The sequence below is a fragment of the Anolis sagrei genome, chromosome 1 (assembly GCF_037176765.1).
Source record: "Anolis sagrei isolate rAnoSag1 chromosome 1, rAnoSag1.mat, whole genome shotgun sequence".
Classification (NCBI taxonomy): Eukaryota; Metazoa; Chordata; class Lepidosauria; order Squamata; family Dactyloidae; genus Anolis; species Anolis sagrei.
In genome coordinates, this window is record NC_090021.1 from 104508943 (window position 1) to 104532825 (window position 23883).

A 23883-nucleotide genomic window follows, 5' to 3' on the forward strand; every position below is an offset into this window, starting at 1 on the left:
AGTTATAAATGTCATTTCCTAATTGGTTCTATCATAAAAACTTGGAAAAGGTTTATTAAACTGCAAAAACTTTGTTTTTGCAGGACATCCTGCAGCACATTTTGCTATAGTTTTTCAATGAATATCTCGTAGAGTCTCAACAAATTCAACATTCAGTTCTTGTGGGTTTTTTCGGGCTATATGGCCATGTTCTAGAGGCATTTCTCCTGACGTTTCGCCTGCATCTATGGCAAGCATCCTCAGAGGGTGAGGTCTGCTGGAGCTGGGAAAAGAGGGGTTTATATATCTGTAGAATGACCAGGGTGAGACAAAAGGCTTTTGTAAGTGGGCTAGGTGTGAATCTTTTCAATTGACCACCTTGATTAGCATACAATGGGCTGACTGTGCCTGGAGCAAACTCTTCTTGAAAGGTGATTAGATGTCCCTGCCTGTTTTTCTCTCTGCTGTTTTAATTTTAGAATTTTTTAATACTGGTAGCCAGACTTTGTTCATTTTCATGGTTTCTTCCTTTCTGTTGAAATTGTCCACATGTTTGTGGATTTCAATGGCTTCTCTGTGTAGTCTGACATGGTGGTTGTGAGAGTGGTCCAGCATTTTTGTGTTCTCAAATAAAATGCTGTGTCCAGGTTGGTTCATCAGGTGCTCTGCTATGGCTGATTTATCTGGTTGGAGTAGTCTGCAGTGCCTTTCATGTTCCTGGATTCTTGTTTGGGCGCTGCGTTTGGTGGTCCCTATGTAGACTTGTCCACAGCTGCATGGTACACGGTAGACTCCTGCAGAGGTGAGAGGATCCCTCTTGTCCTTTGCTGAACGTAGCATTTGTTGGATTTTCTTGGTGGGTTTGTAGATTGTTTGTATGTTGTGTTTCCTCATCAGCTTCCCTATGCGGTCAGTGGTTCCCTTGATGTATGGCAGGAACACTTTTCCTCTGGGTGGATCTTCATCTTTACTCTTGTGGCTTGTTCTTGGTCTTGCAGCTCTTCTGATGTCTGAGGTGGAGTATCCATTGGCCTGTAGAGCCCAGTTGAGGTGGTTCAGTTCATCTTGGAGGAGGTGGGGTTCACAGATTCTTTTTGCATGGTCTGCCAAGGCTTTAATGTGGACAATTTCAACAGAAAGGAAGAAACCATGAAAATGAACAAAGTCTGGCTACCAGTATTAAAAAAATCTAAAATTAAAACAGCAGAGAGAAAAACAGGCAGGGACATCTAATCACCTTTCAAGAAGAGTTTGCTCCAGGCACAGTCAGCCCATTGTATGCTAATCAAGGTGGTCAATTGAAAAGATTCACACCTAGCCCACTTACAAAAGCCTTTTGTCTCACCCTGGTCATTCTACAGATATATAAACCCCTCTTTTCCCAGCTCCAGCAGACCTCACCCTCTGAGGATGCTTGCCATAGATGCAGGCGAAACGTCAGGAGAAATGCCTCTAGAACATGGCCATATAGCCCGAAAAAACCCACAAGAACTGAGTGATTCCAGCTATGAAAGCCTTCGACAATACAAATTCAACATTGTTTGTGGCAGCCACAAAAGCAAAGGTTCTGGGGTATAACAACTACTTTCAAAGTAGGTAATGCACAACTAAATAGAAAATAACACTTTCAAGCAGGAACAGATTTTTTAAAAATTTTGTTATGTAGCATAATTAGTGTCAATATCTTATTTTCTTTCTCTAGTTCTGCCCATTTTTAAGTATATTTGGTAAGAATCTTAAGAACATGCTTTTTCAATGGCCATAAAATGATTTTCAAATTTCCTCCTTTGGGTGTTTTGCCTCACCCACTCTTCCATGGCTTTCTAATAGTGATACATGAGAAGCTTTCATAAATTGACTAATTTTAATCCAAGTTTTTCTACTGCTTCTGAAGATAATTGCCAAGGTTTTTTTTAAAGAAAAGGAAATATTAATATTTTAATTTTCATTTTGATTTTTTCCCTTGTTGCCCCCCCTTGAACAATGTTAACTTTACTCATAAAGAAAGCATAAATAAGTGGTACTTTCATATAAGGGAACCTAGTTCTGGTCGTTATAGACAACTTGAAATATAACAAATATTCACATGCCCCTAATTAGCTGAAACAAAAAAACAGAAAGGAACATTTGCTTCATTTACATATTCATTCCAAGAATGTGTTTCTTGACCTTCTTTATAAAATAAAACCAAGATGGCTTACCACCAAAAAATGATCTCATCCTCATTAGGAAATTACAGGAAGTGGTATGACAATAGAGACGAAGTATAAAATAAATCTCCATCGCCGATGGGACTCAATACCAAAAACTTCTAGAAAGACTGAAGAGAACAAGTCTTAGGCAGACCTTGCAGGTTCAGTGCCACTGGTGGGCGGGAAGGGGGAGGGGGTTAGTTAACGCTTGCCAACATTAGTTGATAAACAGTACACCTTAAATATAGAATTAACGCAGTTTGGCTCCACTTTAACTCCTATGGCTTAATGCTATGGATTTCTGGGATTTGTGGATTGGTGAGGCACCAACACTCTTTGGCACAGAATGCTATATATGTTGTAAAACTCATAATTCCATAGCATTGAGCCATGACAGTTAAAATGTTATCAAATACTATTAATTCTACAGTATAGCTATACCCAGTGTTACCTAGAAGAAGAGTTTGCATCTTAATGATGTATTATTATAAAATAAAATAGGTTATTAGCCATACTAGAACATCTTTGGCCACTACAGCAATTAGTCAATTATGTATAAAATTGGGCAACCAATTAAAAAAATGTGGTAGGGATATTTGAACACCAAAGGATCTATGTATAATCCAGAAGCAACTCATTGAGTTCATCCAGATATCATAATACAAATTCTAAAGAATGTTCCCATTTGGGTTAGCATACCTACTTAACTTCTGCCGAAGGGAGAAGTAGGAAATGTATGAATCTCACAGCCATGGTTTTGTTTAAGATTATTCTTTGTCCACTTTTCCCTCTAGCAAACCAGAATCACAATCCACTATTTGACTTTGTCTTACAACTCAACCTCATTGTGATGATAGACAATTCAGATTTCACAGGGTTTTGCCTTCAAGTCAATTGTAATTTAGGACTTCTCTGTCCTGGAGTTTTATTTATTAAGGGGAGATTAATAAATGACTTGCCCACGGCGCCACAGCATTTTTCTGTGGCTGAGCAAGAATTTGAACCCTAATTGTCCATAATCCTAGTCCAATACTCAATCCATTACACCACAATGGATTTCTGCAATACTTGCCTCATGCTAAACCAGTTGGCTTATTGAAACAAGTATGTGCATACTTGGAATCATTTTGCCATTCTAAGAAGTGGTTTGGGGTTTGCTTTCGTCTTATCATTGATACAGACTTCTACAAGCTTAAGACCTAGTTTTCCCAAAGCCTGTATTGTGCCAGCCATTAAAAATGGCATCTACATAAGTTTGAAGGGAAAGCAATAATCGTTTTGCTGATTGAAATAAATTCTGTGTTTGTTTTTAACCAAACTAAGGCCACCAACATTTCTTGTGACTGAAAACCAGCCGTATATTGAAAATTTCTGGAAGGAAAGCTATCACCATATTGATGATGTAGCCTACTGTATTTTCATTTTGTCTCTTGAGTTACTACACTCGAGAGATCATTATTATTACCTGGCAAGAGAACAAACAGGAATAAGGCTGGGAGGGAGCTCATATGCTTCCTCTTCGATAATATGCTTTGTGTCAGAAAGGATTTGAGGACCTTGATTGCATTTCCTATGTTTTCAGGTAAGCATGTGTGTGCTCATACTTCATTCTCATCAACATGTTATATATTCAGCCTTGGAGGTGAGGAAATCAGAATAACCTTGTATAGCTTTTTAAAAATACTCTTGTAAACCTTAAAAAAACATTTTGTTCCCCTTGGAATACCCAAGCTCATCCCATGACACAACCTGGCTTTTCCTTTTAACAGTAATGGTTAATTTATACACCTTTTGTAAAGCAGGGCGGATGGCTCTAGTAAGAACTCTGCACACTGAAAATGTGGCATGAGTGTTCATTTTGCCAGCGGCTTTGCATCAGAGTCAAGCATCTTGGCCTTGTTTCAGATGCTCTTCAACCTTGGTACCACTCTCCTTTATGTCTCATTACATCCCTTTGTGTATTTGCTGTTCAGCAAATGCTCACCTGCTTTTCTCTCTCCTTCCACTGTGGTTTTCAAGCTGCTGCTTCTGTCTCCCATTGATTTCAGTGAAAAGGGAGGCATGCACTTGAATCTGCCCTGTTAAAATCAGCAGCAATTAGTTCGTTAAGCTTTGAAGTCATTATTTCATTACACCTAGCCTTATCGATAGCTCACTTTTTGTCTGTGGCTGGTGGGTGCAGTTGTACTGATGCACAACACATTTGTTAGTGGGCATAAAAGCGAGACCTCACAGTCCTCCTTGATCCACTATTGTATTTCCAATTATCCCTGGTGCTCCAAGAAAGATATATTAATGCAGCCGAAGATGACATGGCAAATTATGGCTGCTCCTCAACCTTTTAAAAATTGCTAACACTGTTGTAATCTATAATTACAGAAATCAGCGTGAGAACTGTTGTACTGTATAATTATCTTTTCCTGATACGTTATTGCTGAATTAATTATTAATCTAGATCAGTCTTGTATCATACTTGCAACAGCTAAAGAATCATAATAATAACGTACAATTACATTTCACGATTTCTATCTTTATGCTCATGTTTTTGGATGTTGTAATTAGTAATCAATTTGGGTTTTTTAAAATTTTAAAAGCCTAAATAAATGTTAGCTTCACAATTACTTTTGTTTCAGAAGAAAGTGGGTTTTTTTCCAGTTTTTTTTTTAAAAAAGTGGTTTACTCTCAGCCTCGCTAAGCTCTTAATGAATTCCAGCACAGTCCAACAATCCTGTCTCCTGCACAGCAAACAGGAACTTCAGAGGAAAACATCCCACTGGGAAATGATGTTTGAGTAGTGTATGGAGAATTAGCTAGGGTATATGCTGATAGATACTTGTATTATTGGTGTTACGACTAGTATTCTTGTTACCATAGTTATACAGATGAGTTTGACCCAGTTTATATCTTATATTAAGATTTCTAGCAGTACTTCAGACATGAAAGATTTACCTCCTGAAACTATCATACTCATAATTCCCTTTGTAAATATTGTAATTAAGTTGCTCTGCACGAACATTGTAGTCTGATTGTTCATTTGTTGTTGTTTTTTATTCATATTTGCTGTTACTATAAGTTGGTTATTTCTTGCCAAAAATTTTGGGGCCAGAAATGCTCTATATTTAAGATTATTTGGGGAGGAGGGGGATTTTTCAAATACTTGCAGACATTTTGGAGAAGGGATCCATGTCTAAACACAAAATTTATTTAGGTTTCATACACACACACACACACACACATATTGCTGATATGTAATTTTATATAAAGTAGTTTTAATAATTTTGTGCACAAAGCAAAGTATATGTGGGTCCAATAGGAAGCAAAGGTGTCACTATCACAGCCACCCATGTTGGCAATTTTGGTGTATTTCAAATAAGGGATACCCAACCTGTAGTGACTTTTGTTGTTATATAATAGTTCTTCGTGTTGTTGTCACTGTTGTTTGGAAATCAAAATGTCCCATGGAAAAATTAAGAATGGACAATTAGCTGCCCCATATCAGTGGTTTATTGACCCACCTGGCCCCTTCCCAAGATGCCTCTCATGCCCAAAGAACTCAGGAAAAATAACTGCTCCTTGATGGCTTTTCAGAACCTCTCAGGATGGTCTGAGCTATAGAGATATGCTACACCTACGTTTCTGTCAAGGAGAGATCTTTGATTGTAAGTGTACTTTGAACACTCCTAATCCATTACATAAGACACTTGTTTTCCCAACCAGAATCCCCCAGATGTTCTGGACTATGACCATCCTCAGCCAATACCTGTATGATCATCGGTTAGAGATCATGGGAGTTCAAGATGAGGACAGGCTCATGTAGAGTTACAGTTCCTCTCCATAGCAGAAGGAGAGGAGACAGTATGGCAGTTCCATCAAGACCAGCTGTTGCTGGCTTTCTTCAAGTATTACTGAACCAGCAGCCATTATGTCAATCTACATTAACTGCATGAAGTACTTTGGCTACATCATGAGAAGAAAGAAAAGCTTAGAACTTAGAGAAAACAATTATGCTGGGGAAAATGGAAGGAAAAAGGAAGAGGGGCCAACCAAGGGCAAGATGGATGGATGGTATTCTTGAAGTGACTGGATTGACCTTGAAGGAGCTGGGGTGGTGATGACCAACAAGGAGCTCTGGCGTGGGCTGGTCCATGAGGTCACAAAGAGTCAGAAACGACTGAACAAATGAACAACAACAACATTAACTGTTCCCACCATAGTTGGTCACAATTGGAATTATGAGTTTAAAGAACTGATGTCTACACTTTTCTCTGTCTTTCCCTTTCTGGTCTATCATGACTTTTGGACTAGTTGCCTGAGGGCAAAGACCTGCTACTGATATCTGTAAGCTGCTCAGGGAGTCCTTTGAGCCAAAGAATGGGGTAAAAATGTTTTAAGTAAATAAGACCAGAATTTGAACGTGTTATTTTAGGGACTATGACTCCCACAACCCTCCAACCAGCATGGGAATGCTAGCAGGTGCACAGCAGAAACTATATATTTTTTAAAAAAGTAACTTTTCTGGGTTCTGTGAAAGCAGTAGTATCTCATCTGTGACTTCTCACAGTGTTTTTTTTCTGAAGACTAATGTGAAATTGGGGGGATGATGACGTGGTGTGGTAGGGGGACAGTTGCTGTGGCAACTAAATTTATGAATCCTTAGCTATGCCCAGTCTCTCAGACGAAATCTCCTTTATAGGTATGGGGAGGGGGAATATGCTCTTTCATTCTTTGAAATGAGGGCATTCATTTAATCTCTTTTGCCTTTCATTAGTGGTATAGAATGATGTCACCTTTTATTTATGTCCTCCTTACAACGGCATCCTTTCTGGCAAGCCCTCCTTATCTTGCCAATTTACTAATCACTTTTATTGCCCTTCCTGAATTATATATTTTGCATCTATATGTGATTTTGTATGGCATGAAAGCATGAACAAATCTGAACCGTATATTGAAAAGATTTCCTGTTATTTATCTTATATATACTTGTCCCAAATTTAGATGATTTACTGTCATTTATCTCCCATATGCAGCTTGATCAACATTTAAACCAGAGGTCCTCAAACTAAGGCACAAGGGCCGGATACGGCCCTCCAAGATCATTTACCTGGCCCTTGCTCAGGGTCAACCTAAGTCTGAAACAACTTGAAAGCACACAAGACCACAACAATAATCCTATCTCATCAGCCAAAAGCTGGCCCACACTTCCCATTGAAATACTAATAAGTTTATACAGTATTTGTTAAAATTGTTATTCATTTTAATTATTGCATTGTTTCAAGTGTTTGTTTGCACTACAAATAAGATATGTGCAGTGTGCATAGGAATTCATTCGGGTTTTTTTTTTTTCAAATTATAATCCGGCCCTCCAACAGTTTGAGGGACTGTGACCTGGCCCTCTGTTTAAAAAGTTTGAGGACCCCTGATTTAAACCATTGCACTATGTTAGCTGTTACACTGTTGAGATGTTAATTTTCTAACCACATAAGCCCTTATCTCAAAGATCCACTGTCCCAGTCTTGTTATTTATTTATTTACAGTATTTATATTCTGCCCTTCTCACCCCCCAGGGGACTCAAGGCGGATTACAATGCACATATACATCGCAAACATTCAGTGCCATTCGACATACAACATATATAGACGGACACAGAGGCAATGTAACATTCCAGCTTTCTTGCTTCATGAAGGTATGCTCGATTCTGGCCACAGGAAGAGCTGCCTCTTCATCGTCCACTTGTGACACTGAGTCCTTATGCATGCTGCTGGAAGGTTTTTATGGTGTTGTAAATTAGTTAAATTAGCCTCCCTGCATAAAGCAGTACCTAAATTTCCTACTTGACAGATACAACTCTCTTTCAGGCTGCAAAAGGTCGACAGCAAGCTAGACTATTGGTCGGGAGCTAACTCCGACCCGGGCTGGCTTCGAACTAATGACCTCTTGGTCAGTAGCATTTAATGCAGCTGGCTACTAACTAGCAGCGCCACAGCCCGGTCCTCCATTTGCTACACTTGTTACATTGACAGATGTTCTGTGTGCTATAATACGAATTTCAAAAGTAGATTTCCATGGGTTGTTGTGTCATACTGCTTATTCTAAATAGTGTGCATAAGCTCTACTTTGGTGCTGTAATTCTAAAAGACATAGACTATGAGTTAAATAGCCTGCTTCTGTAAAAATACATTCTCAGATGTTTTTATTGGATCTCCTTTTCACCCACCACGACCTTCCAGGTAATCTTATATTTATTAAAACAGTGTTGATGTATGGCCTTCAATGCTTTTTTTTCCTAAAGAACATGTGCCACATCTCTCATTCAATATTGTATGGAAAGAGAGAGCCAACTAAGTGGCTAGAGTAAAAGCTCATAGTGCTTACAGAGAAAAAGATAGAGAGATTTCTTGAGCTCTTTGTTCCAGCTAAGAATTAAAATGCTGATCGGCAGTTTTTGCAGAGCTGGCTAAACCATGCAGGACAGAGAAATCATGATGTAATCTTCCTTTCTTTGCTAGCTGCATGATAACTTTGCTCCGGTCCTTACATCTCTCCCTTATTGTTTGTTGTTTCTATTTTAGGGTGTGAACGGAATGTCTGTGGATGAGAAGACTGAATCCCCCATGTATGTGTATGAGTCAACAGTCCATTGTACCAATATCCTCCTGTGCCTCAATGACCAACGGAAGCAGGATATTCTCTGTGATGTGACTTTGATTGTGGAGGGGAAAGAGTACCGAGCCCACCGGGCTGTGCTGGCTGCGTGCAGTGAATACTTCTTGCAGGTGTTGGTGGGGCAGACGGAAAATGACCTGGTCGTCAGCCTGCCAGAGGAGGTACAGTATGCCATCATCCTTCTGACACATTCTAGAAAGCCTTCTAAGATGACAGCAAAGAGACAGACTCTCTTTGAAGGTAGTTGGGCAGCTAAAGGTTCAGAAAAAGATAAATCCTAAAGATCTTAAAAGTCCCACACATGTCGTGACTCTGAGAGTGAGCGTTATTCCTGAGAGAGAAAGTAGGAAATTATATGTCATCAAGCTTCCCGTGGTCTGCCCGGGGACATGAGGAAGAGCAAAGGAACTTGCCAATCCAGGTCAAGGAGGTGTCAAGTAGGAAGGAAGGGGGGAAGCGGTTCAGAGGACTCTGTGAACATAATCCCTCATCCAGTACTTTTTTAAAAAGAAAAAAGAAAAGTATAGGTTCTGCAAACTCCAAGCGCAATTTCACTGGCAAAGCTTGGAAAACATACCTACCAGATTCTCAGCATAGGCAGCTCTGGGATATGCGACCCAAAAAAGGTCCCTTTCCAAGCTCTGACCTTGAACAAAAACAAAACTTTGTGTGTGTAGTATCATATAACAAGCATTTGATTCTGCTTCCCTGGATTGGTTTTTGTTTCTTTTTTTTAAAGGGAGGCCTTTTTACCCTAACATTTACATTATTTGGAACAGAAAAGTACCCCACTCGCAAAAATGAAGCATTTTTAGGAAATCTTTCTCCCTTCTAGTGTTTATGTTTTGTTTTTTGTTTTCTTTACATAAAGAAAACTTAGAAATGGTAACCAGGTGAGAAATGGAGGTATAGCAGACCACTATGTAAATGGCAATATCATAGAAATACTGTTTTATAGAATAACATCTGTATAAATCTAGTAATAAAAATACACCCAGAGTTGGTTTTGGTTCCTACAAAGCTGGACACATTAATATGCTACTAACGAAAGAATTTGGAAGGTGTTTCAGTTATTCCCCTGGATCTAGTCTGATTACAGAGAGAAGGATCATGCTTGAAATAAAGTATCAAATAAAACAAGGTACTCAACAGGTCTTCTTCTAAATTCAGTGGATTCTTCTTTATCAAGAAAAGTAGTCTTGAAGCCCAGAATGGCTGGTTCAAGACAGAGTGTTTGGGGTTCTTTTGGTTGCAGGTAGTTACACTTTACTTGAAAAGAATTGAAATAAATGTTTGCAAATTTCTCTGGTTGAAAATAAGCACTTAGGCTAGTACAGGCAAGGGCAAACTTCGGCCTTCTGGGTGTTTTGGACTTCATCTCCCACAATTCCTGATAGTCTGTTAGGAATTCGTGGGAGGTTGAAGTCTAAAACACCTGGAGGGCTGAATTTTGCCCATGCCTGGTCTAGTACCTGATAGTTTTAAATGTCTCAAAGCAGATTCACTGTAGCATCTTCCACCCACCACTTAATAACTTCCAAATGTGGAGTACCAGCTGTATTTTGTAAAGTGAGAATAGTGGCACAAAAGTCTTGTGGGGGAGGGATAAACACGGGTCTGCAAAATTCCCATTTCATAACCTTCACATCAGTTCAGAAGAGATCACTGGTGCTGGAGGATCCTGAGCTTGGGAACTTTTACTTCTAAAATCCCTCCAGCCAGCCTGACCACTTCTGGGCGCTGCTGTCCAAAACACATAAATGTTTACAAGTACTGAGACGATCCCACATTGGACAAGAATCCATCTGTATGTATGAAATTGTAAGGTGAGAAATTTCCCTTATTTAAAAGTAGCTGCCAGAAGGCTCCGAAATGAAGAGGTATTTGGCAGTACTGGCAGTGGTTGGGGCTTGAAGCATATGTGTGTTATTTGGCCTCTTTCATTTCCTCACGCTTCCTGCCTTCTGCTACCTGTCTCTCCAGCCCTCTAGGAATATTGCCCTTACAAAAAACTGTTACTTCTTTCCAAACTTAAAATATTCTAATTGGAGTAGAGTGTGCCAGTGAGCAGTAATTATGAATTAAAAAAAAAACCCTGCAAGCTCCAGAGTCAAATACGTTTACCTGTATATTGTACAAATCTGCTGTGCTGATTCAAGATGATCATTGAGTTCTCTGTGACCCTTGTTCACTAACCTAAAGCCTATTGTCTATGTGCAGCACTCCTTCAACATTTCCAGAGTTGCTAGGGTTTTTTTAAGAAGAAGAAAGGGCAGATCTTCTCAATGATAGCTACTATCAAAATAGCAGCTTTGAGAAGTTTCTTCTTTATGGGTTAATTACAAAAGCATTTGTTACAATTTGATTCAGAACCACCCCGTTGTTTAGTCTGATTTTAGTATATATTCCTTTTGTTAGGAATTTATAGCTTGCTTTTCATGGCAAAAAGTCTCCATAAAGTAGCTTACTGTTGTCTCTCCATGTCCTAGGATTCTGCATCCATGGATTCAATCATTCAAAAATTCAAATAATCAAACCTTGGTTTTGCTATTTTATATAGGAACGCTTTTTTACTACACTTTTGTTTATAATAGAACTTGAGCACCCATGGCTTTAGGTATCCACAGGTGTCCTGAAACCAAACTTTGCCAATATCAAGGGTCCACTCTAGTTTTGCTGTTGTTTCTTGAGCAGGAGTGTATAGGCTTTTGTTTTCTTACACTCTTTTAAGAAGTACAGCATTTGCACAGGAACAATTCTAATTTTCAACCAACACAGCAATTACCTGTGCTGCTTGGTTGAGGCAGATAAAATCAGTTTTTGTGTTGTGTTGGTTCTATAGTTTATAACTCAGACCAAACTTTTGCACAAAAGGGGGTTTCCTCCATTACATATTCACACACAACCCAAACTCCTTTTTCTTCCTCCTTTCCAGGAAGGATGTTCTCCCCTATCAGTCTGCAGAATGGGACAATACCCTGGCACTGTCCTGACCCATAAAGACCCACCACTGTATTTCAGGGGTAGCAGGAATCATGTTGATAGCTGCCTACTTTTTTCTGTAGTCACTGCTGATTTTGGGCAGAAACAATGCACTGGGCAGGGGAGCCTGTTAGTCATAAATTTACAGCCATAAGAGGCTGTTTTTCCATGCCTTGTATTTGTTTTGTAAATTTGAGTCTGATGTTAAAGGCCAGTTTACTCAGACAGTTATGAAGCTGAATGTGGGGGCGCATTATTGTTTAACCACATCAGAGAGCAGAAAGTTTTTATTAGATATTGTGTTATTATGGCACATTGCTGCTTCATTTACTACTGCTGTGACTGCTGGATTAACTTCAAAACGACCTTGCAAAGTATTTTATATTTAGAAACATTATCCAATATTCTGTGCCAAATGTGTAACTAACACCTCCTAGCCCAACCCCCTCCCCCAAACCTATTTTACCAGACAGTAAGAGATATGGAGGTCTATTCAGCCCATGATTGGGACACCAAAAGATAGTGCTTCTACCCTCTCTTTCCAGCAAACGAGTGTGTAGTGAGCAGTTGTGCTGAGCTCCTGCTTCTGATTGCCGCCCTCCTTGCTCACTTGTGGGAAGGGTAGAAACATTTTCCCCTTTCATTCTGATCCCCTTCATAAATGCAGGTGCTGCTTGTGAAGGTGGGCTTGGGGAGACATTTACAAGCATGACAACAGTGTCAAAATTGTGACTAGCTAGTCTTCTTGCATATGGAGCAGTAATGGATCCATAGCTCTAGGTTAGGCATCTGTAACTACAGTAGAGAACACCAGCTATTTTAATTTAAAATAAATAACTGCAGTTAATATGTGAAAGGGTGTCATAAGGAAGAGGGAGCAGACTTGTTTTCTGCTGCCCTTGAAACTAGGACTAGGAACAATGGGTTGAAATGACAGGAAAGGAGATTCCACTTGAACATTAGGAAGACGTTCCTGACCATACAAGCTGTTCAACAGTGGAACTCAATGCCTCAGAGTGTGGTTGAAGCTCCTTCCTTTAAAACTTTTAAACAGAGGCTGAATGGCCATCTGTCAGGGATACTTTGTGCTTTTCCTGTATGGCAGGGGGTTGGACTAGATGGCCCATGTGGTGTCTTCAAACGCTATTATTTTATGATCCTATGATTCTGTGAGTTCAGCTCTCTAATGGAAGGGAAGCATGTTTTGTTTTGTATTTTTTAAGCTGAATTCAGGTGAGAAGAAACTAGCAGAAACCCAGAAAGGCTTACAAAATGTCAAGAGTGCTCCATTGTAGAATGCTACTACTTTCAAAAAGAATTTATCCCATAGTAGTGCAAACCTATATGTGTCTATTCAGGGATTAAACCCCATTGAGTTCAGTGGGTCTTTCCCCCAGGTGGATGTACTCCAGCTCTAAGCCCAAGCCTGTAACAAAAAGGTAATTCAACATGTGTATATTTGGTCGCACAATGTGCCTATTAAAGCAGCTCCGCTGGTTGCCGATAAATTTCCGGTCCCAATTCAAGATGCAAGTTATGACTTACAAAGCCCTAAACAGATTGGCTCCTGCCTATCTTCATGATCGCATCTTCCTCTACAAACCAGCATGGGCTCTAAGATCTTCTGGGGAGGGCCTCTTCTCGCACCCACCACCGTCACACGCACGGTTGGTGGGGACAAAGGAGAGGGCCTTCTCAATGGTGGCTCCCTGACTTTGGAACTTCCCTCCCTAGGGAGATTAGGCAAAACCCCACACTGTCCTTCTTTCACAGGGATTTGAAAACCTGGATGTTCCAGCTAGCATTTGAAAACGGCTAGTCCCTAGTTATAAATGACCAGTCCCTAAGTGGCCTGATAATACTTCGTTCTCTGCACTTCATCCAATACCCCCGCCTTATGGTATGCTGTTTCGCACTATCCCATGCCCAGCCCTTTTTATTGCCTGGTCATGTCTATTCCATTACTGGTTTATTGGTTTTGTTGAGCATTGTTGCTGTTTTATATTCTTATATGTTTTATTTAATTGTGTTTTTATCTGGAGTGTTATATTTTACTATGCTCTTATTTTAAATTGCGTTTTTGTTGAAATTAATTGTTTTGCTTTTATGTTTTGTGGGCATTTTGACCCATATGTATGCTGCACCGAGTCCCTCCTGGGAGATGGTGGTGGGGTACAAAAATAAAGTTATTATTATTATTATTATTATTATTATTATTATTATTATTATTATTCGAAGGGATTTGTTCCTTTTTATCCAATGTTCAGTTTCAATCACTCACTAAAAGCTCATTTGGCCTCCAGGACACCTTTCCTGCCGGCAGAGCAGCACGAGGAAACCTTTTCTGAATACGTTCCTCGTAATGGCTCATGTTAAATTCAGACCAAATCAATTATTTCCTGAGAAACAGGTTAATACTGTCGAGTTGGTTTGATCTCTATTCCTGTTGTTCTTTGCTTTATTTAATCATAGAAGCCAGTCTTCCTTCCTTTTAACAAGGCATTTCATTAAGCTTTTAATTCATGATAAGGAGTTAAATAGCACTTGGGAATTTTTTTAATGGTTTCCACTTCCCATCTAGATTAACCTGCCCCCTCCCAAAACGTGTGATAGAGAGACATGCGTGGCTGTCTGCCAAGGGTATTGTAGGTCATGCCAATATTAGCTGGCAGCAGGCCATTATCTAATTAACATTGCTTCATCGCTGCAAGTAATAACTCTCAGGAAAATGATTGAGTCATTCATGGTGCCGTGATACTTCTACTTTAGCAATATCCAGTACTGTGTAGAATAGAGCCTGATTCATTGGGTTACCTTCCCTTCTTTGCCAATTAAAGCAAAGCTGCATTAGTCATATCTGAAGGTGAAAACTGAGTGGAAGGAAAGCACTTAGTTTCCTACCCCACACCCCTCCTTGCTGCTGATAAAAGGGAGCTTTTAACTACCGGGATTAATCCCATTACACACACAAATCTGGGGTCATAGAAAACCCATGCGAACAAATCATTATTCATCTGAAAACGGTTCATCATTAGAAGAGAATAGGTCATATATCACAAGACTGGAGGGTGAACAACTATTGCCTCCTTCTTCTAAAAGTAGAGAATCTAGGTAAATGCCACCTGGTTGCTTTGAAGATGACGTCCTTGGTACACATTGGGGCGGAGGTAGGGTGAGCAGTGTAATGCTCAGCCTCCAACTTCTTAAACTATTAGCTTCCAGATATTAGCTCAGAAAACATTCTTTTTGGAATCCCTAAAGGCAATTTTATAATTGCATTGTAAGTTACATTTTGTTGTTGTAGGAATGTGTCTGGGTTAATAGGTGTTTTGAAAATTGAGACATTTTACAAGCATTTTTGATGTAAGATATGTACGTTTTTATGTACATATAGCTGTTGCAACAAATTGGAACTTGACTCTTTTTATTAATTTTTCTATTTAGGAGTGCTGTCGCCTTTTCTTCCTTTTTTCTTTTAGAAGCCCCTGAAGAAAGCCGTTAAATATTATGAGCGTAAAATGCATTTGGCTAATTGAATAAAATAAAACAAAATAATATTTTTTTTAACACCTTGAGACCTTGTCTCTTTTCACATCCCTTCTACTGGATATTACCAGCCCTCAGCGCTTTTTGCCTTGAAGATGTTGCCATTTATTTATTTATGTTCATTTGACTTTTGTAGATTTAATTATTCACAGATTTGATTAAAATGTTCTCTCCCTTAGAAACTACTGGCCCTCCAGTGTAACTCTGCGGTCAGTTTCTACTGGAGGTAGATCGTGGAGTCATACTGAAAGACCTAGGATTCCCTAAAACAAACATAACCTCCAGCAGAAATTAATCGTAAAGTCGTGCTGGAGACCCTAGATATTGGGTTGCTGTGAGTTTCCGGGCTGTATGGCCATGTTCCAGAAGCATTCTATCCTGACGTTTCACCCACATCTATGGCCGGCATTCTCATAGGTTGTGAGGATGCCTGCCATAGATGTGGGTGGAACATCAGGAGAGAATGTTTCTGGAACATGGCCATACAGCCCAGAAAACTCACATGCAACCCAGCGATTCTAGCCATGAAAGCCTTTGACAACCTAGATATTCTTGGAGAACTAGATAGAAAAAAAGCCACATTTTATTCTCGGCTTTTCACTTTCACAGAGATCCCACGCCCCTCTCCCTAGGAAATGTGGAGGGCTTCCTTTAATTTTCCATATAACCTGCCTCTTTCTCAACATGGGTTCCAAAGCGGTGTACAACATTTTAAAAACACAATACATTTTAAAAACAAAAGTTAAAACAGTTACATTAAGTATTTATTTTAAAAATACAAATTAAATAGTCAAAAGTAGCATTGAAAAACAATTTAATGTCTTGGGAACAGCACCAAAAGGGTTCCCTCTCATGGCCCCAACATATATACCTGAATGGTGGTGGAATTAAGAGAAAGTGTAATCCAGAGAATTTAAATTAGGAACAGATTATTGAGCATTCAATCTGTAAGAGTGTGTACTAAATAATAAAACCTATGATTGCTGACAGTCACATAAGTTTCTCAGGAGGAAGTGATGTCAGACTAATATCTTTGTTTGTCATAGAGTTCCGATCATGATCAATTAAGGGAAACCTTTGGGCTTAAACCGCCCAAAGGTGCAGTGGGTTAAACCGCTGAGCAGCTGAACTTGCTGACCGAAAAATTGGTGGTTCAAATCCAGGGAGTTGGGTGAGCTCCTGCAGTTAGCCCCAGCTTCTGCCAACCTAGTAGTTCAAAAACATGCAAGTGTGAATAGAGCAATAGGTACAATTTCTGCGGAAAGGCAATGGTGCTCCATGTAGTCATGCTGGCCACATGACCCTGGAGGTGCCTATGGACAACGCCGGCTCTTCGGCTTAAAAATGGAGATGAGCACCACCCCCCAGAGTCGGACACAACTAGACTTAATGTCAGGGGAAACCTTTTAGCAAACTTTTCACAAGATTTTAGCAGAACATTTTAGATGGAATTGGATCTTATTGATGTTTTGTACCCAGAAAGGGTATATGAACAGTACTTCGTCATCCTGGAAAGAAATGACAAGTTGATGCTATAGGGTTCTGCCTATTATTGTTCACCGCTTTTAGAAATTACTTAAGCAAAATCAAGATCGCAACTTTAGGCAGAAACATAATTCAGGATCATCTTGTTAGAATGGAGAACTCTGCCAAAATTAACAAAATGTGTTGCAAGAGACCAATATAAAAATTATCTGTGGGTAGGCAGAATCAATTCTACAAGCAGAAGGTGAGTCGACACCCGACTTTACAACAGCAGGTGTGAAAAGGATATAAGGGTTTATCATAGACCATAAAATGAGGCCGCGTGTGATGAGATGCCTCAAAGGCCTGTGTAATTATACCAAGAGAACTCTGATGCCCAGCCAGTGAGAAGCCATGGCTTTGCTCCATTCATCTGGATTATAACTTCCATTTCTGGGCACTTCTGTTTATGAAACATATTGACAGTGTAGGACACAGCCAGAGAAGAGGAAGAGGGTAAAAAATATGAGACTGTTTGGAAATTTTTGAAGGTGTACTTAGCGTGAAGCAGAGTTAATTAAGAAAAAAACATAGTCATTGAGTATTTGAAGGCAGGTCTGCGGTGGAGCATCGTGTGTAAATTTCCGCTGACATGACATGCAGTAAAACAGGATGGGTGTTCCACCTGTATTCCCAGAATTTTAATAAAGGTTGTCCAAATAAGGAGAACTTATTCTAGGAAACTTTTTAACCACACTCATTAAAAGTAGCTGAGTTCCTGTAAATTCAGCAAGTTTATAAAATGTGCAGAATTCAGATATTTAATTTCAGATATTTAGCGGCAGGAGCAATCAGCGATCATACCCTAATATGATGGCTCATTCAAAATAAGCATCAGGAATCAAGTGATGTCAAAAAAGCAAATTAAAATGTGAAAGTCCTTGTAGATTTGTTGTAATCTCTAAATGTGTCTTGTCGAAGGCTTTCATGGATGGAATCACTGGGTTGTTGTGAGTTTTTTGGGCTGTACGCCCATGTTCCAGAGGCATTCTCTCCTGATGTTTCACAACCTCTAAGGATGCCTGCCATAGATGCAGGCGAAACGTCAGGAGAGAATGCTTCTGGAACATGGCCATACAGCCCGGAAAACTCACTACAATCTAAATGTGTCTATTTCTATTTGGTCATTTGATAGTAAAAAAAACTTCTAATTTGCCAAAGACTCCTGACTTTTAAGCAGTCATGGTTTAAGAAGAGATGCTCCCTTATTGTTAAAAAAAAACAGGAAATAGAGAGCAAGATTATGGGAATAATTCTTTGCAATAGATGAGTTTCAACACTACAATATGTTTTGAGTTCACAACCTTTTAAGTTGTTCACAAAAGATCTGTATATGAGGCATGTACTTCCTAGAGGTGTCTGGATAATCATGTAGGAACAGAAAACTGGATAGGCTTGGCCTTTGGCTTGATCCACCATGAGATTCCTTATGTTAAATTGTAGAGTTGTTAGGAATGTGTTCCTCTCTTGTCATCATAACATTTCTTGCCTTCCTTTTAAACTTGGTTTAATTTATAAAGCATATTTGCAGACTGCTTGTTGTTGAAGGCTTTCATGGCTGGAATCACTGGTTTGTTGTCAGTTTTCAAGGCTGTATGTCCATGTTCCAGAAGCATTCTCTCCTGATGTTTCACCCACATCTATGGCAGGCATCCTCAGAGGTTGTGAGATTTGTTGGAAACTAGCCAAGTGGGGTTTATATATCTGTGGAATGTCCAGGGTGGGAGAAAGAACTCTTGTCTGTTGGAAGCAAGTGTGATTCCACAGATATATGGAAGGACCAGGTTGTGGTGCAGCTGGTTGGAAGTCAGCTGCATTAAAATCACTACTGACTGAAAGATTATGAATTCGAAGCCAGCCTGGGTGAGAGTAAGCTCCCGGCATTTGTCTAGCTTGCTGTTGACCTTTGCAGCCCAAAAGACAGTTGCATCTGTCAAATAGGAAAATTAGGTACCGCTTATGTGGGGAGGCTAACTTGCCTAATTTACGATGTCATAAAAATCTCCAGCAGCATGCAAAAGAATGAGGAAGTACTCCATCAGTGAAACAAGTGGACAGTGACGCAACAGCTACCCCAGTGACCAGAATTCAAACATACCCTCATGGAGCTGGAAGTTAAATAGCCTCTGTGTGTCTGTCTATATATGTTGTGTGTCTATGGCATTGAATGTTTGCCATGTATATGTGCATTGTGCTGTCAGCCCTAGCTTCTGCCAACCTAGCAGTTCAAAAACATGCAAATGTGAGTAGATCAATAGGTACCGCTCCGGCGGGAAGGTAACGGCGCTCCATGCAGTCATGTCGGCCACGTGACCTTGGAGGTGTCTACGGACAACGCTGGCTCTTCGGCTTAGAAATGGAGATGAGCACCACATCCCAGAGTCAGAAATGACTGGACTTAATGTCAGGGGACTACCTTTACCTTTTTTATGTGCATTGTGATCTGCCCTAAGCCCCCTGCAGGGTGAGAAGGGTGGAATATAAATCCTGTAAATAAATAAATATATAAACCCCACTTGCCTAGTTTCCAACAAACCTCTAAACCTATGAGGATGCCTGCCATAGATGTGGATGAAACTTCAGGAGAGAACGCTTCTGGACCATGGCCATATAGCTCAGAAAACTCACAGCAACCCACATTTGCAGTCATTTGACTGCTGGACGAGGAGTTTGGAGGACCAGAGTTCAAATCCCTGGACCAAACAAGAAACCCCTGGGTGACCTTAAGCAAGTCACTCTTCTGGCCTCAGACGAAGGCAATGACAAAACTCATGTGAGCACATTCTGCCAGTTTAGTAATGATGAGAGATGTCTTGAATTCAAGAGATGAGCTGAAGACACATTATCACAACCATATGTTTAAATATCTGGAATCCATTATGAAATATCCAGTATTTTTGTGATAACTGCCATCTTCTGCTACAGCCTCTAATTTCTTATTGATTTGCATAGATCAGAATACAGAATGCTTCTGAATGAAAAGAAAACCCAAGCAGAAAAATGAATTCAAGCTTCTAGGCATGTGTTTAGAAACAATATCCCTTCAGCCCCATGGGTGGGATGAAATCAGGCATGTAGCGTGACTTTGTCCCTTCAGTGGCAGCTGTTTGTCATTCACACCAGCTGAGTAGCATGAGGGGGAAAATGCTGAGCATTACCCAGCAGAAAATGAGGGGGTGCGAGAGGAAAATCAAAAGAGGTCACTTACTGCTGTGGTGCTATGTGAGCTCTGAGAGATGATGGCTTTTCTCTTTTAATCTTTCTTCTCATAGTAAATCAAGACTGTGTGGAAGTGTGGTCTATGTGTATAGAGTGTATGTAGCACGTTGTCATAGTACTCATTGGATATAACACATTTAATCTCCATCAGTGACATAACTTTGTGGGGTAGAAGAATAGTTAGAGATTGCCATTATTTGCCTCTTTTGAATTAGTAATTTAAGATCTTAGAATCATAAAGTTGGAAGAGACCTCGTGGGCCATCCAGTCCAGCCCCCTGCCAAGAAGCAAGAAAATTGCATTCAAAGCACCCCTGACATATAGCCATCCAGCCTCTGTTTAAAAGCCTCCAAAGAAGGAGCCTCTACCACACTTTGGGGCAGAGACTTCCACTGCTGAACAGCTCTCACAATTAGGAAGTTCTTCCTAACTTTCAGGGGGAATCTCCTTTTCTGTAGTTTGAAGCCATTGTTCCGTGGCAGAAAACAAGCTTGCTCCCTCCTACCTATGACTTCCCCCCACATATTTATACATGGTCATCATGACTCCTCTTAGCCTTCTCTTCTGCAGGCTAAACATGCCCAGCTCTTTAAGCCACTCCTCATAGTGCTTGTTCTCCAGACCCTTGATCATTTTAGTCGCCCTCTTCTGGACATATTCCAGCTTGTCAAGATTTCCCTTCAGTTGCGGTGCCCAGAATTGGACAACAGTATGATTCCAGGTGTGGTCTGACCAAGGTGGAATAGAGGGATAGCAGGACTTCCCTGGATCTAGACCAGTGCTTCTCAACCTGTGGGTCCCCAGGTGTTTTGGCCTACAATTCCCAGAAATCCCAGCCAGTTTATCAGCTGTTAGGATTTCTGAGAGTTGAAGGCCAAAACATCTGGGGACCCATAGGTTGAGAACCACTGATCTAGACACTATACTCCTATTGATGCAGGCCAAAATCCCATTGGCTTTTTTAGTTGCCACATGACATTGTTGGCTCAAGTTTAACTTATTGTCCACGAGGACTCCACGATGTCCATTCATAGTATTCCCTCCATATCCTTGGATTCTTTATCCACATTTTCCCCCATCCACGGCTTGAAAATATTCAAAATAAAAATTCTAAACAACTTTGATTTTGCAATTTTATATAAGAGACACACCATTTTACTACGTCATCGTGTATAATGGGACTTGAGCATACATGGATTTTAGTATCCACGGGGTATCCTGGAACCAAATCCCAGGTATATCAAGATCCTACTATATTTTTAAAAAAGAATTCAAATAAAATCAATATATGTTGAAACATCCAGTGGTTTGTCAAAATGAATTAAATATCATCCTCCCACGACGGAGCCAACATATTGAGTGCATACTTCAGATCCTGACTAAACATTCAGAAAAACTTACTGAACATAACAGCTGTTTGACATCCGAAGGTGACAGGCTCTTCTCTGGAGATTTTTAAATAGGGGTTGGATGGCCACCTCTCAAGGGTTCTTTAGCGGTGAATTTCTGCATTAGCTTAGAGTTGGACTACATAGGGTGTCCTATTAACCTTTATAGTTATGAAATTATGTGAAAATAATAATTAGAGGTTTATAACTCTTAACTACTGCAAAGTCATTTGGGTTATTTTAGATTCTGGAGCGGTTAGATCCCCAAATGTGGAAAGTCACCTTTGCTGCACATGGCAGATTTCCTGTTTGGTGTTGATTAGAGTTTCTTTGCCCCTGAGCCCTCCCCTGTTAGCACAACAGCTTCTATTCCCCCCCCCCCCCCCCATTTCTTCAAGATAAAGTAATAAAGCTAATCTCTGTCAGCTGTATTTTTCATTATCTTTCTATCACTAATAAGCATTAATGATATTTCAAAAGGAGGACACCTCCAAAGGGACTCTATACCTTGTATGGATTTATTATACGGGGTATATCTGCTACTGTGTTGCTTTAGTACAGCTTGGAAATTCTTACGTTCTTGGATCCCGAGGGATTCTAGGAGTTGTCGTTCAAAATAATAACTCTTCCAAGCTACTTTAGTCATATATCTGGACTCCAGTTTAATGTATGAACTACTGCAATATATACAAAAGAAACAAGATAGAGGATCCATCCAATTCATTTGGAAACAAAATAATTCTGAAATCAGTAAGGGAGTTGTTTGTTTTCATTATACAGCCACAATATTGTGCTAGCTTTTGACTTTCCCAGAATTTTTCATCAATGTGCATCAATAATAATAATAATAATAATAATAATAATAATAATAATAACAACAATAATAATAATAATGCACTTTATTTATATTCCGCTTTATCTCCCTGGAGGGACTCAGAGCAGATTACAGTACACATCTAAGGGAAATATTCAGTGCATTTTACACAATGAACAACTACATGCAATACACAGACAGAGGTAAATGCCTTCTCCTTTTCCTCTCCAGCATCTGGAGGCGATGCTCAACTCTGGCCATGGGGATGTGTTCTTGTTCCATTTTCCATGCCGAGAAGCCTGCTGTCAGTTGACATCTCTGATCTTTTTGCCGGCATGTCTGCATGGGGTGCCCTTTTACCTTCCCGCTGAGGTGGTACCTATTGATTTATTCACAATTGCATGCTTTCAAACAGCTAGGTTGGCAGAAGCTAGGGCTGACAGTCAGGAGCTCACCCCAACTCACAGCTTCAAACTGCTAACCCTGCAGTCAATAGCTTTTCCTTTAGCTAGCAGTTTTAACCACTGTGCTAATGTGGCTTCTGTCAAAGCTCTCATGATTTCCCAGTTGCATTTATGCTTCAAACCACATGCACACACTACATCAAATATTGCCATGAGGGTTTTTTTATAGTATTTGCTTTTTTGTGGTTATATTAGCTACAATGTTATTCTATGGTCTGCTACAGGGGGAGGTCCATGGGGATGATTCCAAAAGGTGCCCCACTGAGTAACACCAGCCCTAGTGCCTGTATCACATTTTTTCTTAAATGAAATAGAGGAGTGGTATTCAGAATAGACTCTACTCTCTCTCTCTCTCTCTCTCTATATATATATATAATATAAGTCCGCATATAAAGATCTTATTGAATTGCAATGTACTTTTGCTTCAAAAGGGCCTCCTGGTGGAGCAGTAGGTTAAACCACTGAGTTGCTGAACTTGCTGACCTAAAAGTTGGCAGTTTGAATTTTGAATCCGGGGAGTGGGTGAGGTCCTCCTGTTAGCGCCAGCTTCTACCAATCTAGCAGTTTGAAAACATGCAAACGTGAGTAAAGCAATAGGTACCGTTCTGAGGGAAGGTAATGGAGGTCCATGCAGTCATGCTGGCCGCATGACCTTGGAGACTTCTACGGACAACTCCGACTCTTTGGCTTACGAATAGAGATGAGCACCACCCTCCCAGAGTCAAACACAACTAGACTTAATGTCAGTTACCTTTTAACTACTGTTTTGCAGACTGTATTTCGGTGCACCCTATGATATTTTAATTCTTTTTCTCCTTGAATGAGAGTATGCTAAATGAAAGACAGTCACAATACAGTTTTCTCATATGAGGTTTCTTGCCAGTAAGATCCCACATCTTCATTTTTTCCCCCAACTTGGAAAATATTAGACATTTTAAGTTTAGAAGCCATTCCTTTCTCTCCCCCTGCTGGTCATGGCTGTTTTTATATGTGTGCCCATGTGTATGTATATGTGTGTAGTGAAATTATAAAGTAATTGTAGGAAACCATACATTATATAAAGATAAAAATAACTCATGTTTATTTAAATTTTATGTGCAGGGACAAACTA

The 23883-nt window shown here is 39.9% G+C and overlaps 1 protein-coding gene across 2 annotated transcripts in view; it reads left to right on the forward strand.

Moving 5' to 3' along the window:
* Positions 1 to 23883, forward strand: part of BACH2 (BTB domain and CNC homolog 2) — a 226985-nt gene that overhangs the window by 148233 nt on the left and 54869 nt on the right. For both annotated transcript variants that reach the window (XM_067467497.1, XM_060753038.2), the window contains exon 3: positions 8742 to 8996. In XM_067467497.1, coding sequence (XP_067323598.1) covers positions 8754 to 8996 — 243 coding nt within the window. In that variant the 5' untranslated portion in view covers positions 8742 to 8753. The remainder of the gene's footprint in view (positions 1 to 8741; positions 8997 to 23883) is intronic.